This window comes from Oryzias latipes, chromosome 2 (genome assembly GCF_053564925.1).
Source record: "Oryzias latipes strain Hd-rR chromosome 2, Olatipes_Hd-rR_3.1".
Taxonomy (NCBI): domain Eukaryota; kingdom Metazoa; phylum Chordata; class Actinopteri; order Beloniformes; family Adrianichthyidae; genus Oryzias; species Oryzias latipes.
Window position 1 is genome coordinate 12,761,083 of NC_136238.1, and position 16,791 is coordinate 12,777,873.

At 41.4% G+C, this 16,791-nt stretch overlaps 1 protein-coding gene across 4 annotated transcripts in view; it reads right to left on the reverse strand.

Moving 5' to 3' along the window:
* Positions 1–16,791, reverse strand: part of LOC101159411 (ATP-binding cassette sub-family C member 4) — a 36,846-nt gene that overhangs the window by 11,867 nt on the left and 8,188 nt on the right. For 2 of the 4 annotated variants that reach the window (XM_023963378.2, XM_023963375.2), the window contains exons 6-23: positions 16,017–16,180; positions 14,797–14,922; positions 13,733–13,982; positions 12,979–13,086; positions 10,742–10,831; positions 10,469–10,660; positions 8,331–8,425; positions 8,158–8,244; positions 6,694–6,790; positions 4,816–5,019; positions 3,904–4,041; positions 1,873–1,910; positions 1,686–1,789; positions 1,457–1,603; positions 1,023–1,102; positions 442–592; positions 245–364; positions 68–178 (exon numbers count right to left, since the gene is read on the reverse strand). In XM_023963378.2, the coding sequence (XP_023819146.1) occupies positions 68–178; positions 245–364; positions 442–592; positions 1,023–1,102; positions 1,457–1,603; positions 1,686–1,789; positions 1,873–1,910; positions 3,904–4,041; positions 4,816–5,019; positions 6,694–6,790; positions 8,158–8,244; positions 8,331–8,425; positions 10,469–10,660; positions 10,742–10,831; positions 12,979–13,086; positions 13,733–13,982; positions 14,797–14,922; positions 16,017–16,180 (2,302 nt within the window). Of the gene's footprint in view, positions 1–67; positions 179–244; positions 365–441; positions 593–1,022; positions 1,103–1,456; positions 1,604–1,685; positions 1,790–1,872; positions 1,911–3,903; positions 4,042–4,815; positions 5,020–6,693; positions 6,791–8,157; positions 8,245–8,330; positions 8,426–10,468; positions 10,661–10,741; positions 10,832–12,978; positions 13,126–13,732; positions 13,983–14,796; positions 14,923–16,016; positions 16,181–16,791 lie in introns of all 4 variants that reach the window. The other 2 variants (XM_078932681.1, XM_078932678.1) reach the window with 1 other exon arrangement.

Consider the following 16,791-nt stretch of genomic DNA (forward strand, 5'->3'; position numbering starts at 1 on the left):
GAAACAGAAAGATGGAGTTCAGGAGAAGTTGTGGCGCCCCCTGGTGGAGACCTGCAGTGTTTCTTACGGTTTCGGAGCAGCAGGATGCCAAAGGTGGTGATGGTGATGAAGATGGCGCAGATCCCATCGAGCCGGACGGCAAACCAGCGGGACGTGGTGAGGAAGAGGAACCACGCTCCTGTGCAGAATCACAAAGTCTCAGTGAGGCGGCCTCACTCTGAACCCTTGAGGGGCGAGTCCACACCTGAGTGCAGGTCCTGATGGGCATCGAACTCTCTTTGGAAACGCTCCTCGGCACCGAAGGCCCGGATGGTCCAGAGGCCCTGGAGGGACGAGGACAGGTGGGAGAAGACTGGACTCCGAGCTGCAGGACAGAAAGAGGAGGTCAGGAGGGGGCAAATGCAGGCCTATCATCATCATAGGGGGGGTGGGGGGGCTTACTTGTGCCCTCCAGCCGTTTGACCTCTCTGGATGTTTTGAGGAAGTATCGCCGCAGGAAGATGAAGACCAACAGCAGGGGGACAACGGGGATCAGGATCCATGGGATCACGGAGGCGGCCACGGCGACGACACCCAGGATCTGCAGGAACACCTGCAGACAACAGAGCCTTTCAAAATAAAGCTCAACTTTCTGTTGAATAAATCCTAAAAAGAAATTCCAGCGTAAAGTATTTTCCATTTAAGGTGAACTAACATGGAAGATCCTCACTTTGCTGCTAAAATAACAGGAAGTGTCGTTTTAGAGTCAATAAAAGCCCATTAACTGTTTTTGTACCTCAGAAAAAAAACTTCTGCTGCATCAAAATAACAACAGAATAAAGACAGGAAGTCCATGACAGAAACAAAAGCACATGGAGACAATCTCCCTATAAAACAAACAAAAAAAGGTTTGGGGTTTTTTAGTTGCTCAATACAAACTTGTCAGGTTGTGCGTCCATTTGTAAACCTTTTCTGTCGAATGTTTCACATTTTGAATAAAATAATGAAATTGGAAAAATTATTAAAACATTAAGACTTCTAACCTGAACGAAGTCCACAAACGTCAGCGGCAGAAGTGAGTCCAGCTGACCGATGTCTTTGGAAAACCTGTTCAACACTCGTCCTGCAGAAACAAACATCCTCACATCAGTCGGTGCTGCCAAACCTCACATCCCGCATTCGTGTGTGTGCTGGGTTTCATTTCTACATCCTGTAAACTGTTTTTAATCCTGATTTTGTATTATATTAATTGTACAGCACTTTGTAATCTGGATTTCAAAAAATGCTATATAAATCAAGTTTATTTCATTATTATTATTCGTGATCTTTTATTTAAAGAACAAATGTGAAATATCAATTTCACAAAGAAGAACATAGATACACGTGTTTTCCCTCAGGTTTCAGCTTGTGCTCATTCCTCTCCTTATCACTGTTCAGAAGTGTTTTGTTAATAAAGTTGGATTGAAAAGCAGCTCACCGATGGGGTTGATGTCAAAGAACCTGACGGGCGTCTTGAGGATGGAGTTGAACATGCGGTTGTGCAGAGCCTGAGCGCACCTCACCAGAACGTTGAACAGGAGGAGGTTCCTCATGAAGCCGAAGATGATGGTGGAAGCAGTGAGGCCTGGGGGGGAAAAATGATGAAAACAGCATGCTAACCGATGCTAACCAGCATGACTCCAGAGTGGGAGGAGTTTATGCAATACCTGCATAAACGCCCAGGTAGAGGTTCAGATCCAGCTCCTCTGTGGCGTTTGGTCCATTGGGGATGCTGCTGTTCTTCAGGTTCAGTTTCTCTTGCTCTGCAGCCCTGCTCAGTCCAAACAAACCAGGTCAGGAGCTACATTAGCTTTTTGCTAACATCTCTCTTGTTATTATAGTGTTGTTGTTTACCAGTAGGCCAGCCACCAGTCCTGCATGATGTATGAAACCTAAAAAGACAAACAGGAAGAAATCCAGTTCATGTTTTTGCTTCTTTGATGTTACTGGACAATCGTCATAACTTTATCTAAAACCACAAACAGGAAAAACATCTGTGTGGGAGGTGCTACAAAAAGGGGAGGGGTTTAACATTCCCTGTACATTTTACACCAACAAAATGAATGAGACTATGAATAAGAGTACTTGTTGCCATGGTTACGCACACATTCCAGGTTTGGTTTTTGTTAATGAAAAGTATTTTTATGCTTTAGAAGCGTGGCTAACGGGAAAATTGTGTGCAGCCAATCAGAGCTTTCAACTACCGGTAGTTTAGGCAAGCTCCTCCCACTCCATCATTTTCCTTTATCTATTTGGTTTAAACCAGGGGTCGGCAACCCATGGCTCTGGAGACACATGTGGCTCTTTCATCCTTCTGTTGTGGCTCCTTGTGATTTTGGAAAATAATGAGTATTTTATAATAATTAAATTTTATTTTAGTTTGTTCATTTTTCATGCCATTTCAAAGGCGCTGCTGGCTCCGCACGAAGCGAGTGCCACGTGAAAAACAGCTTCGTAATGAGCTCGTATTTATCGGGCGAGAACTGTAGAGCTGATAGCAGGAGGAGACACGCGGGGCGGCTTCAATAAACACTCCGATCTTCTGCAGGGAACTTGACGTGCTGCGGGGCAGAGAGCAACTCGCTGATGGCAGAGAATTTGCGCTAGTGTTCCTAGATATAGTCACAGTTTTCCAGCCCAAAAGTCATCCGAAAACCGCCAGACCCAACCAAAAACTGCCCAACACAACTTTAGTTGATGTTTTTTTTCATACTGGACTGATTTAGCAAAATAAGATTTTTCTAAATAAAAGAAAGTTCAGACTAATAATAAAATGTGTACAATATTGAATATTTCTTCAGCGGGCCGCCTTCTTCCATTCATTTGCTTAACCCGCTCTATCCCCGCTATAACCTGCGTCCGGCTCTTTCATCCTTGTCCTGCGCTGGAGCGCCCCGACTATCGTGTCATCCTGCTATGATCGTATTTTGCGCTCTCTGTGTAGGACACACTGAGGAGCGCGGGGGAAACAAATCTCAGCTGCAGAGGATGTGAACAGGTGAACAGGTAGAGAGGAAAAGCAGGTGGAGAGGCGGAGGAGGGGCTTTGGCTTCAAACTCTGTCAGAGAGATGCAAACACGGGCGTCAGATTGAGACGCAGCTTTCCCTGCGGGAGTTCAAGCAGAGACTTTCTCTGGGATGATTTTATGAACTCAAACATGGAAACATGATTACCAAGTAGAACTCTTCAAAATAATAAACCTGATCTCTCCACATTCTCAGTGTCTACCATGCATTGACAAACACATCGCTCCATGCAGCGATCAGACCAGAACCAGTAGCTCCTCCCAACGCGGCCGCGGTATCATCCTTTAAAGAACACAATGTGCATTTGCAGCGATGTATGCTTCAGACGATGTCCGATTGGCCAATCTACATGTCAATCAAGTCCCGTACTTCTCAGTGAGGATTTTGATTGGCTGGTGGATTTTAAAGAAGTACTTTTTTTTTTAAATCTTTTATGGCCCGCGATCTACACTCATGTCATTGAAGATCGACCGGTCGATCGCGATCGACGTAATAAGCACCTTTGAATAATATATACATGCATAATATATATAATGATGTCAAAACGGGTTGTGGATCCGAGTGCTTTCTTTTCATTAGGGGCGGTCCCAAATGGCTCTTTGAGTAAAAAAGGTTGCCGACCCCTGGTTTAAACTGTCAAGATGAGGGAGGAATTTTTTTATAAGAAATTTTTTTATTAAAAGATTCTAATGAACTCATGCCGCTCTGCAGAAACTATGTCCTAGAAAACAACACAGCTTTTTTGATTTTGGGTAAAAACAGAATCATCAAAACTAAAAGACCACTGAAAACACGTTTACAACAGATCAAAAGATAATTGCAGTGGGTCTCTAAGGGCTTGAAGTTTGTGTTTTGCACCTGAGCGAGGATGTTGAGCAGAATCACAAACAGCAGGACGGCCACGTTGGCTCCGGCCCGCAGGTACTTGAGGTACAGTTTGATTCCGATGGTTCCCTGGCCGCGACTCTCCTCTGGAACCATCTGGACCGTCTCGGCCTGGGAGCAGAAAAAAAGGGTCATTTCAACGGCAAACATCCACTAAAAAAGATAAACAACCCAAGGAATATAGTTGTAAATAAAGCAGAATCAATCCAATATTTAATGTCACGATATGAGGACAACTAGTGATTTGTGATATTAGTGATCAATATTGCGATGACAATATAACTTGCCATCCATGAACAAATAGAAAAACATCTAAAATCATCATTTCCATTTCACTGCAACAGTTTGATTTAAATAAGAGTCAACATAACTTATACTCCAAATGACCCTTGAACACTAAAGCTTAATTTTTTATAGTTAGAAGATCCACTTTTTTACCATTTTTATAACTAAAAGTTAAAAAACTGGCTGGACTTATGTGACGGTCAGGTCTTTTTAGTGAAACACTAATAACCTATAAAACCATCCTTTAACGCCTTTCAAATAAACAGAATTTGTGAGACCTGAAGCTTTTGAATAAACTAACTAAATAACTAACCGCTTTCTGTACTTTTTTCAGAGCAGTTTATGAAAGCCTTTTGGTAAAAACATAATTTTTTTGAAACATGAAAGAGTTTTGACATGTTCTGTAGCTGCCATGTTTTTTTCATGCAGGAGGCACAAAAATGTGCCTTAATAAGTGTTTGCAGAGTATTTCTATACATATTTGAGCATTTCCTCTCATTCAGTTTGATCCTATCTGATGTTTCTGTTATTATTTCAGTGGCGTCGAGTCCTGATGAAGAGCAGATTGTTGGCAGCATTAGGAACCATGAAAGCACCAACCGGCAGCTGGTCTCCATCTTTGACCGACTGGACGGATGAGGTCTGGGAGAGCGCCGAAATCTGGGACAGACTCCTCTCTCTTATTGAGAAGTCCTTTGGCAGCAGCTGCTGCTCCTCTTCCTCCTCTTCCTTCTTCAGCAACGAGGCGAAGTCCAGCCCAGACTGCAGCAGCTCCGTGTACGTTCCCTTCGCCACCATGTGACCCTGACGCAAACACAGATTTCAAGATTTTTCCCAAGTGAGTCAGAAGGTGTCTACAGCTAAAAATGGAGAAATGTTCCATACAAGTACCGTAATTTCCAGATTATAAGCTGCTACTTATGTCACACGCTTTCAACCCTGCATCTTATTCAATGTTGTTTCCCTTTTGGCTTTTCCCATCAGGGGTCTCCACAGCGAACAAGTCGGATGGTAAACTTGGCAATGTTTTACGCCGGATGCCCTTCCTGATGCAACCCTCTCAAAGCAACCGGGTTTGGGACCGGCACATAGGTAGAGAAGGGAAGCAACCCGGAGTCGAACCCTGGTTTCACGGTTGGAAGGTGCTGCAAACCAGCACGAGTTAAACCGGCTCCCCCTGCATCTTATTCAATGATGGGGCTAATTTATGCCTGTTTTTTCAATGCATTTTTTTAACGGCCACTAGGGGGTGCTCGAGCAGAAAAGGTAAGAGTGAGGGGGGAATACAGTATAATATGTGTTGAGGAAAACGCAAGTTTAATGTAAATTCCTGCTTTGTGAATGAATAGCACGAACAGACTCTCATCATGCAAAATCAAGAAGAAATGCATATGACGCACTTTTCAAGTTAAAAGCAGTGTGAAAAAATTCACCATCACCAACGGGTTTGGAAAAGCCGGTCTGCTGCGTGACGGAGAGGACAGCGCAAGATCAGGAGTGAATTTGCCTCTGGATGAGAGTGACACTGACAGCAACAACTAGGAGGGACTGAGAGAGAGTGTGGCGAAAAATGTCTGACGCGATTCCAATCCCACACTGAGGAGGAAGACTTCCATGGTTTCAGTGCACAGGAGGAAGATGAAGAAAGCTCTCAGTGACTTTTACCAGTGTGTTTTTTTAACCAGCCCTGTTACTACCATATTTCTGCCGTGTTACTGCCGCGTCACTGGCAATGTTTGGAAAGCAAAGCTCAGGTATATTATTAAAACTTTGAAAACTCTTCCTGTGTACCGTCTTTCTTTGTAAATATATCATGTTTTGAACCTTTCCTGCGATTACTTTTTTCTTTCTTCCCTCTCCGCTGAAGGCGGATTTTCCTTCGGTTGTTCATTTCCCCGTTCAGAACCTCAGAGCCTCCAGAGCCGGTTAATAAAGAATCATTCATCGTTCGTCTGGGGGAAACCTTCTTTTATTACAGTTCTCTGTCACTCTGTATAACAAACATAAACACACAGCCCCTACACACTTTGGCTGCTCTTGCTCTCACTCCCTCTTGCGCTGCAGCTCCTTCTTAAACACGCGCGTGGTTTCAGCACATACACATCCTCAATCTACAACACATGTTTCAATGTGGGCACATGCGGCTTATAAACAGGTGCGGCTTATGTATGTACAAAATGGTTTGTCCTTTAAAAACGTAATGTTTGTTATCAGGTGCGCTCTATGGTCCGGAAAATTCGGTAATATAGAGCTTTGTAATGGTTTGTGACTGAGATGTTAAGATTTAGACTAAAAAAAACCATTGTTCCACTGATTTTTTTCAGTTTAAGGCTGTTGCCGGGCGGAAAAGGCTCTAAAAACAATCCAATCAAACAGTTTTGATGATTCTGATGCTGTTAAGCTTCAAAGTTAACACAAAGCTTCAGGCATATTTCATAACAATATTAGCTTAGCATGAAAATGAGAAAAGCGTGGAACCTCTTTGAGGATGAGGATCTGGTCGGCCTCCGTCAGGTACTGCAGCTGGTGGGTGACGAGGACGCGCGGCTTCTTCTTCAGCACGCCGCAGATGCACCTGATGCACAAACACACAGGGCTTTAAACAAAGGGCTGGAAAAAAGATTTCTGAAAAATCTGTTTCAACTATTAGTTTCATTACATTTGTAAAGAGGCACAACTCTGTTAAAAAGTGTTCCCACAGTGAAACACGGTGGTGGGAACATAATCATGTGGAGATCATTTAGCTGCTTCTGGTAAATGTAATCACTTTCTTTTTTAAACACGAACCTGTTTATATATTTGACTTGGTTTTGAACCTCCATCTCTGACGCAGACTTTAACCCCGAACCACTCTTTGAACTACCGTGACTCTTCCACCGTTTACGCTAGCTAGCAAAGTCATTTCAAAGCTGAGAAAAGCAGCTTTACACTGACATGCAACACTTGACAGTAGTCCCAGCGGTTGTCGGGGCGATGAAAGGATCAGCAAAAAGGCGACGGAGAGTTGATGGAGGAAAAGTAGATCGTTTGTAGCTGGTTTGGCAATAAAAAAGGGTTGTGAAAACACATTCAATGAGGAAGAGGAGAACTGCCAGATATTTGGAGGAGTCGACACAGGCTTGGTCTTTATCTCAGATGCAGTAAGTCTAACCTGTTTGAAAAGGTTAAAGCGAAAAGCGTATGATTACTTTTATCGGGATAATGAAAGTAGAGTTTTTTTTTCCAATGAACTTTTTGGTATTGTTGTAAGTTTGTTCCTACAAATAAAAAGATTTGCTTCAGCCAAACTGCTACTTCTGTGCTTTGTTTTATACATACATCATTTGTCATTTATTCACATCATCCTGTTTGCATTCAGACTTTCTTCTGGGGAGATCAAAAATGGAGTGTTTTCTAACAAATGAAGCCCCCTTTTGGGTGTGTAAAGAATGTAGAGCTGAGTTTTGCCTTCAACTGGAAGAAATTGAATCAAAATGCCCCATATTATTGCACTTCAAGAAGCAGTGGAGCAAAATCAAAGTCATCCAAACAAACAAAACTTCTTGTGTTGGTTTATTCTAGTTAAAATTATTCAAAATCTTGAGTGATTTTAGCAGCTAGACTTTAAGGACCAAAGATTTCACTTATGTGATGAATAAAGAAGAAAAGAATCAGGTGGACTGTTACCATTATAGGGGCTAAATGAAGTTTTTTTAAAGCTTTAATCTCTCTCCAAACATGGCGGTGGGAACATAATCATGTGGGGCTCGTTTAGCTTCTTGATTGTAGAAAACTTGAACCTGTTGGTCTTTAACTTGGTTTAGAAGCTCTAGAGTGGATCTCTGAACACAGACTTTAGTAAATAAAGTTTCTTTTTTTCAAAGCTTCCATGCTTCCATCTCTCCGCACACACGTTAAACATACTGGGTCAAACCTGATAAGAGGAGAGTTTGTTGAACTCACTTTTCAAACAAATGCCTCCCAACCTCGGCGTCCACGGCGCTTAACGGATCGTCCAGCAGGTACACGTCTGCTTCCTGATACACGGCTCTAGAAGCAGAAGCTCCTCTGCATTAGCACAGACTCTCACACATCTGGTTTACTTTCATCGGCCTCCATCTGAGGTGAACTCAAACCTGGCCAGGTTGACGCGAGCTTTCTGTCCTCCGCTGAGCGTGGCTCCTCGGTCTCCGATCACCGTCTGGTCGCCGCCTGGAAGAAGCTCCAGGTCCTGAACAAAAACAACAGACTCTACCTCAGGTTTCCCAAAGTACGGAGAAACTCTTCCACCGTCTGAGGGCGTCCTGCTGCATGGCTATGACATCAGAGCAAAGAAACCGACGTTGAAAATGGGCTTCAACTTGTTTTACTGCGCTGTGGTTGAGATTTTATGGAGTAACAGAAATAATACGGCAACCATTTTTAGTTTCTAGATAAGATACTTTAAAAATTGAGGCGGAACTTGAATGGAGATCAGGCACTTTAGCTGATTTTCAGATAGAGGAGGAATAGAGCCATCGTCTGAGGACTCTGATGGCAAGGAGACCGACGATGAGGCTAACCTTCACTTTTTGAAAGTAATAGATAAAGGGAGGGTACTTTTTCCCCCCAACTACATTAAAGACCAGCAGCGTTGCCAAATAGCGGCAGGTTTGAGGTTCTGCTTGCTACTGGTGCGGGAAAATCTAGACCAGGGGTGTCAAACTCATTTTGGTTCGGGGGCCGCATTCAGCCCATCGGATCTCAAGCGGGCCGGACCAGTAACGTAAAAGCGAAATAACAGCTTTGTTTTCGTTTTTTTACTCAATTGGGAAAAATGCTTCAACCAAAATAGTATCCTAATCACTTGGGGCCAATGGATCTCATATAAATTAATTTCAATTAAAAAAAAAGTTGGTCTATTCAATTTTATACAGACTGAATATTTTACATCTGACACTGAAGCAATCCAGAAACTTTTCTTTATGGTGAGTCTCTTAGTGGTGCTGAATTTTATATTTTTGAGCACTGCGACCTGTTGATGACATAAAAGCATTTGGGTTTTGCATTCAGCTTCGTGAAAGAAAGAAAAAACTCTGTCCATTTATACTGGAAAGCTCTTCATTCTACTTCACTTTTTGACAACATTTTGGTCATTAAGGTGTCGATAATGATCATCCTTATAGCAAGATAACAGCGGTAAGGCTCACAGGGAACCAAACTGCATCTTATCTAGACGTGGAGCTGTTATGTTTTGCTTTTGGCAAATGCAGAGATATGCTGTCTCACCTGTTTTGCTTTTCCTTTGCTCCCCCTAGTGGCGGAATTGCGCATTTCGGTTATTTCTTTAAAAAGTCATAACTCGCCACAGGAATGGACTAGAAACTTGCTTTCTTTTTTAAACATCCTTATGATTTTTACTCTTCATGTGTGGGCCGCAACAAACCACCTGGCGGGCCGGCGGTCAACTTAACTCTCACCTCATCTAAAGCCGTTAATGTACTGAAAAAGAAAAACCCCGCTTCAACATTTCTAACCAAGTCTCTTCCAGCTGCGAGTACGTGCGCTATTATCGGGTTGCGGCAGTCCAGTGTGAACATCGTATGCTAAAAACGCATTCATAAAACCCGGATTCTGCATGTTCTTAAACGTGCCACACAAGTTTGTATAACATCAACAACTGCTTAACGTAGAAAATTGTTGAAGGTTTTCTTTAATCTGTTGCAGCCAAAGCGTGTGCTTTTCTGATATAATTCAATTTTACCTTCAAGCAAAAAGTTATGTTCAAGACGAACCCTCTAGTGGTTACACTGTGAAGTACACTGGGCTCCACTTTAGGTTTTAAACCAGACCAAACCTTAGTTTTTGGTTTGTTTGATCACAAAGATCCATCCATCTCCCACTGAAGTGAGTGGAGTCGTCAGCATATTATTTCACAACAATGAACAACTCCATCGTGATTTACAACTCGTTTATGGCTGTGTCATTTTATCAAAAATAAAAACCTACACATCCATTATGGACGTTTCCAATAAATGGGTCAAGTAAACAAAGGTGTTGAGAGGAGAAGAAGGAAATGATAAAGTAAAAGATCTTCAAAGAGGTCATTGATCTTCATGGTTGAGCAAGTATTTCCATAATATTAATAATTCATTTAAATTTGTGTCAAAAGGGAAGCAACAATTTAAAAAATGCGTAAATTTGGTTTCTACTTAACTTAAAAATGTAATCAAAGAAGTCAAATCAGACTTTTATGTTTTGTTAACATTTCAGCACTTATTTTGAAAAGCCTCACCCTTTTTAAGGCGCAGGCTTTTATCACCATGTCGTACTTCTGCTGGTCAAAGTCTTTCCCGAAAAGGATATTGCTGCGAATGGTTCCAGGAAAGACCCACGGCTGCTGGGCGGCGTACGTCATCTGACCTTTGACCTTCAGCACCCCTTTCTCAGCAGGAAGCTCCCCCAGGATAGCGCTCAGCAGGGACGACTGGAGATGCGGCGGGAGAGACGTGAGCGGAAACCAGTAGGGGGAGAAATCTGTAAACACTTGAAATGTTCAGACTCTGACCTTTCCGGCGCCGACGGGTCCGATTACGGCCAGCAGCTGGTTTGACTTCAGAGTGAAGGAGACGTTCTGAAGAGTCGGAGCGTCCAAATTCTGTAAGAAAAGACAAATTAAATTATTCTAGATTCTTTAAAAAAACGCAAAAATCCTGATTTTCTAAAATAAATGTGTGTCTTTAGGTATTTTTTTAGTTTTATGTATAGACAAAGCTTTTTGGCTAATAAATACTAATAAATACTTTTTTTTTTTTTATTCTGAACTTTGTTTTATTCATGCTAGCATCTACTTTTAAAATAATGTAATATGTTGCCGTAACTCACAGCATCAGGATGCAGCATCTAAACATTTTGGTGATGTCGGCACTTTTGTGGCTTTAGCCTGTTTAATCTGTATCTTGGTTCTGGTCCTTGCACAGGTGATAAATCAACTATGTCGTGTCCACATAGGTGTTGTGCCAAAACCACACCCCCCCCAATCCGTCTCCTCATGAGGGGGCACAAGGGTGCTCTAAATCGGTTTGGAATCCACATCTGTAAGCAACAAATTGCCACTTTTTTCTTTTTTTTTTAAGTAGAAGGTAAATGGCGTATACTTCTATTTGTCTACCTTAAGAGCTTTTGCAGTCATATTCTCATTCACCCACAAGATAATGATGGTCATGACCCACGATCACCACGACAGATGTGGCGTCTTTAGGACACGAGAAGGTAAGGAGGGAACCAAACCTCCGACCTTCCAGTCAGAGGTCGACCACTCTAACACTGCCCCACAGGTCCTTAGTTTTGGCCTACCGTTTATCTTCCAATTGTGGCCCATCTCAAATTGATGCTGGTCTCCAACAGTGGCCAGGCTCCTTTTAGGTCCGCTTATCTTCCCTAGGCCATGCACAGTCGTGCAAACGCCAGGTGTCTATGGTATTTGTGTTGTGAGCCGGTGTAGCGATGGCCAAGACACGCTCATTTCCATTTAGCGTTTAACCTTTGTGCGGTGGCACGCACCAAAAACCTTTCTGGTGGTGATGTCTGCATTTGTTGACCAAATCACCACAAGATGAACCCGTTAGCCCATCACCATTCTGTCTGGGATGGCATCACAGATCCTCTCCAACTGACACCTGGCTGACTACCAAGTTCTTTAAATTATTCTGCTCTGAAATGCGTCTAATGTCATCTTCCTCCATGTTTGTTGGACCCGTGAAGCGTCTTTTGTCGTAAAATAGTTCCATATTTTGTCGTTGAATAGTTCCGTAAGGCACCTTACCGTGTCGTAAACCATACGATTCACAACATGTACTGTCACTATTGCCCCACCCTCAGTTGCTAAGAAATTGAAAACCTCAAACAAATAAAATATGCGTTTGGAGTTAAATATGAACAGTTTGGTTGCTAAGGAATTTAAAGCCTTTTGTAGGGGGTGAGGGAGTCCAGGTGAGGGACGCTGAATTCCTCATTGTGAGACAACAAAACATCAGTATCATTAAACTGTTTAAGATTCTCCAAAACAGCATCTCAGAAGGGTTCAACTGGACTCGTTTGTCTATATTTTCTGCTTTAAATGAGCGTTTAATGAGGTGCAGATATTCCCTCCTGAACATCAGCATCTAAAAAATGATGGAGATTTGGAGACTGGATGGATGAAGAATACTGTTCCAACTATTCCAACATCTGGATGTTTCTCTGACTAAACCTGATGTAGATTCAATTGTTGAATTATTTTATGGCTGATAACCAGATAACTGCCAACATGTGGCATCATGGGTAACTTTTGTAAACAACAACAAACTGCTCCACCTTAATAAGGTAGTGTGAGAGGATTACGAGTGGAAAAAACTATTATTGAGCCATTTGCTTTCTTTTAATAAAAAAAGAAAAAGCTACTTTTAATTGTGATGAAATTAGTTTATTTGGAACTAAAAACAACTATTTAATTCTTAGAAATTCTTTAAGATACAAAAAGTAAAAAGTTTAAATATAACATTTCTGGATCTGAAAGTCAGTTTATTTAGATATTGTTCATCCCCAGTTACTCAGGGTTTATTATAATTTATGAATCGATTGATCAATAAAATTAGCAAATAATGTCTTCAGTGGTTGAAATAATGATGTATTTGATAATTTTATCAGGTTTATTGTCAGTAAATCTCTAATAAAATGGCTATTAGCATTGCACACAGTTTTACTTCTATCATATCTTCCTTCCTCCGTGAAGGTTTTTGAATGTTTAGCCTCGTGACCTCTGACCTTATCCCAGTAGCAGGTGAGATTCTGGAGCTCCACTGAATTTTCCTTCTTGTCCTCTGGCGGCAGAGCCGACCCGCCTTTGGTGATCTCATCCAGCAGCAGGAACTCCTTCATGGAAAACAATGGAAATCGGTTCTGTAAAAAGATCTGAACGAACCCGAGTTCGAGAACCCCCCAAACCCATCAGATGTTGTCTTCAAAAAGCAGAAAATGCGGACGTTTAAAGAGACGTTTTGACCTCAAATGACCTTTTGCTTAGTTAACTGGAACCCATAAACCTGAGAAAGTGCTTACAGGTGAAGACAAAGGTGTTCTGGATCCTTATCGCTGCATGTGCTTCAACCTGCACTAAAACTTTACGGCTTCTTCTTTTCAGGTTAGAAAACTAAAGTGGCTTTTAGGACTCAGCTGAGCTCTTCAGAACCACAGCTGCACTTGCTTTAATGAGTCATGCAGAAGGACCGGTTAACTATTTTCAGTTTTACTCTGGACTTTAAAACGGCGGTGGCGGGCTTGGTGGGTGAGGGGGGAACGCAGTTATGGATTGAATCAGGCTCACGTGTTTACGGAAAAGCTTCAGCCTGCAGGAAGCGCTGTGGAAACACCGATCTGAAACTGTTCAAGACGATATAAAAAACCCAAATACAAGTTGCTAGAAAGTCACGAGTTTAAAATAAAAATAAAATTCCAATCCTGGTTCTTACAGTTCCATAGTTCAAATTTGCTAATCACCAAATCCACTTGGCTTCCTCACCTGAATCCTTCGGATGCTGACGCGGCTCTCGAACAGCTTCTCGATGGCGCTGGGGAAGAAGAGCGTGACGGTGAGGCGCACGGCGGTGTACAGCGACACGGTGACAAACACGCGGCTGGCTGAGATGGTGTTTCCCAGCAGGACGTAGAGGGTGAACGTGACGAAGAGGATGATCTTGCTGGCGCAGAAGAAGGAGGCCATGTTGAGCCCGCGCAGGTAGGAGCTCTTCATGATCTTAGAGATCTCCTTACTGGAAAGACACGGACGTTTTCATCCATATTTTCATATATATGTTCCATAAATGTTCATATTTTCTTATATTTCAAGCAGGACATTGGAGAGACTTGTCTTTATGAGGTCAGGATGGAGGAATTGAAGATGTTTCTGTGTCTCTGTGACCCACTTTGAAGGCTTGCTGTCCCGTATTAACTCGAAAGGGGAAAATAAAATAAAAAACAAAATTAGGGGACCTTTCTTTTTATTATTATTGTCGCTATGAAAATAAGAAAAATATCTCAAAGTTCTGGAGGCAGCCTTCTCATCCAGTAGTGGATCTCTGTCTGCCGCCGTAACAAGCGAGTGAGCTCCGACAGCCCCGGACTGCTAGCTGCTGGCAGACAGAGAGCTGTCGGCAAAACAATCCCTGATTCACTTCGTTGTAGCTTTCTTTTGTTAGCATCACTTTAGGTTGGCAGTCACTTTTTCTTTCTTCCTTTTGCTGTGATGGCTGTTACAATGCGCAGCGTTTCTTTATTGTTCGCAGTTGCTTTATTTTTTGTTTTTTGCTGTTGTTCTCGGCCACCATAGGAAACAACTGGGAGGTGCACTTTCTTTTTAAAAGCCTTTATTTTATTTTATATAATGTCTTAATGTTTTAATAACCTTTTTATTCAAAGTTCTCCTGCTGCCAAAAAACTAAAAGTACGCAATTTATTTCCGATTTAGATAATCATAGATTTTATCCAAGTGAAACTTTAGCTACTGAGTTGACCCATCATCATGACTTTGGTTACAGAACAGGAAAAGTCCGTCTTTAAATGTTAAGGAGACTTTAGTTCTCTTACTTTCGGACGTCGGAGACCAGAGCAGCGAAGGGTTTCTCCCAGGCGTACATCTTTATGATTCTTATTCCAGACACCACTTCATTCATTGTTCGGATTCTGTTGTCCGTCAGAGCGGCGGTTTTGCTCCTGAAACCACAAGAAGAAAGCTGCATTTGACATTTCTGCATGTAAACATTTCTAAAGTTTCACACCCACCACCTTTTACATAATGTGTCCTGCAGCCAGCATCCAAAAACATAAAACACTGAAGTGCTGCAAGTGAAGAATACTTTAAAAAGTTTGCATTATCTGTTTGTATTTTCTATTTCATGACGGTTTGAAAATCAAGTCAGGTCAGTTAATGAAATCCTCTCCAGAGAGATTGTTATAAAAATTAATGTTTTTGTTCACTTTAAAATAAAACTGTCAAATGTTACATTTGAAATTTATATCAAATCTAAGTACAAACTCTTTAAATAAAGTAATTAAACCCTGAAGCTTCACATTTGAAATTTAGCCATTTTAATATGAACAAAGACTATTTATTTATTGACTGTGTTTTATGATAAAAACTCGGATGTTTTATGAAAATAAAAATAAATCAATTAAATTGCATTTTTCCACTAAAATTGCTGAATTGCATTGTGGTCTATATGCACAGAGACTTCTGGGAAATTTCTAGGGCACAGGATTTTGGAATTGTAGATCCGGACAGGTCTTCAAAATGTACGTAGTGACAAAATTTGAACACAAACTTTTAAAAACTGGGTATTTCACAGTAAAACAAATCTATAACTATTTTTTTTAAATACAAAAAACATTTCAAAATAAATAAATTCACTAGTACAGACCTCATGGACACAATATCAAACAGTATAGGTAAATTAAACAGAATTACATTTGTTAATTTATGTCAAGTAATTTTTGGGTTCCGTCTTAATGGTGTAAGAAAGCCTCCTATCGGTTACTAGGTGAATTGAACTAGCTCGGTTTATTTTACTTTCTAAACGTGCTTCAATCTGGAAGTCATGTTGTTTTATGGTACATGACTACAGTATGATTCTACTTTCTAAATTGCATAACTGAAATGATTTCTTGTTCTACTGTGCTTTTAAATTGCCACAATGGTTGGTTCCAAGAAAATGTCTTTGATGTGAAGCAATAATCCTAATCCCAATCTCACCGTTTTGTTTTCCTTTAAGAAAAAAGACCATTTATGTAAAACTGATATGTGGTTTCACCTGAACTTTGAGAAAAGTCTCCCAAACAAGGTTTGGGTGGGCATCAGAAACATGAGCACCACCATTCCAGCCAAACAGGAAGGCCCGATCTCCATCCAAAGCAGCCCGACCACGACAGCGGCCTGCAGAGGCGCCACCCACAGAAAGTGTAGGAAGATAGTCACCTGGTCAAAACAGATCACAACGGGTTAAGAAACTACAGTAAACCCTTGTTTTTGGCGGGGGTTCCATTCCAAAAAGAACCCGTGATAGGCAAAATCCGTGACGTAGAATCCTTTTTTTTTTTACAATTATTATACAATTAAATACTCTATTATATATTGAAAAGAAAGAACAAACCATTTTACAGGCTCAAGCATTTGTTTCACAAATCAAAGTACTTTAAAAAAGTTTTTTTCAACAAATAACTCTGTACTGTACTGTCAAATAACAATTTGAATCATCAATGTGAACAGAAGACTTCAAATTGTGGAGATTAGCCCCGCCCACCGCGACCCGAGTAATTGGATTAAACGGGAAAAAATTTAAAATGATTATGAAAAAAATACAAAGTACAGTGGGACAAATAGCGATTTCAGACTGAGCCCCTGCATCCTGACTCCGCTCTGCAGTGTTTTCTCCTTTTGAAGCCCGCGGTGCAGGTGTGTTTGTTCGAGAGAAGAACATAGTGATAGGCAGTTGTTGTCGCTCTTTTTCTATGGGTTTTAGAGAAACTCGAAATTGCTAGAGAATTTGCACGTATGTAATTTAAATTTGGCAAGCTGTTTTACATACG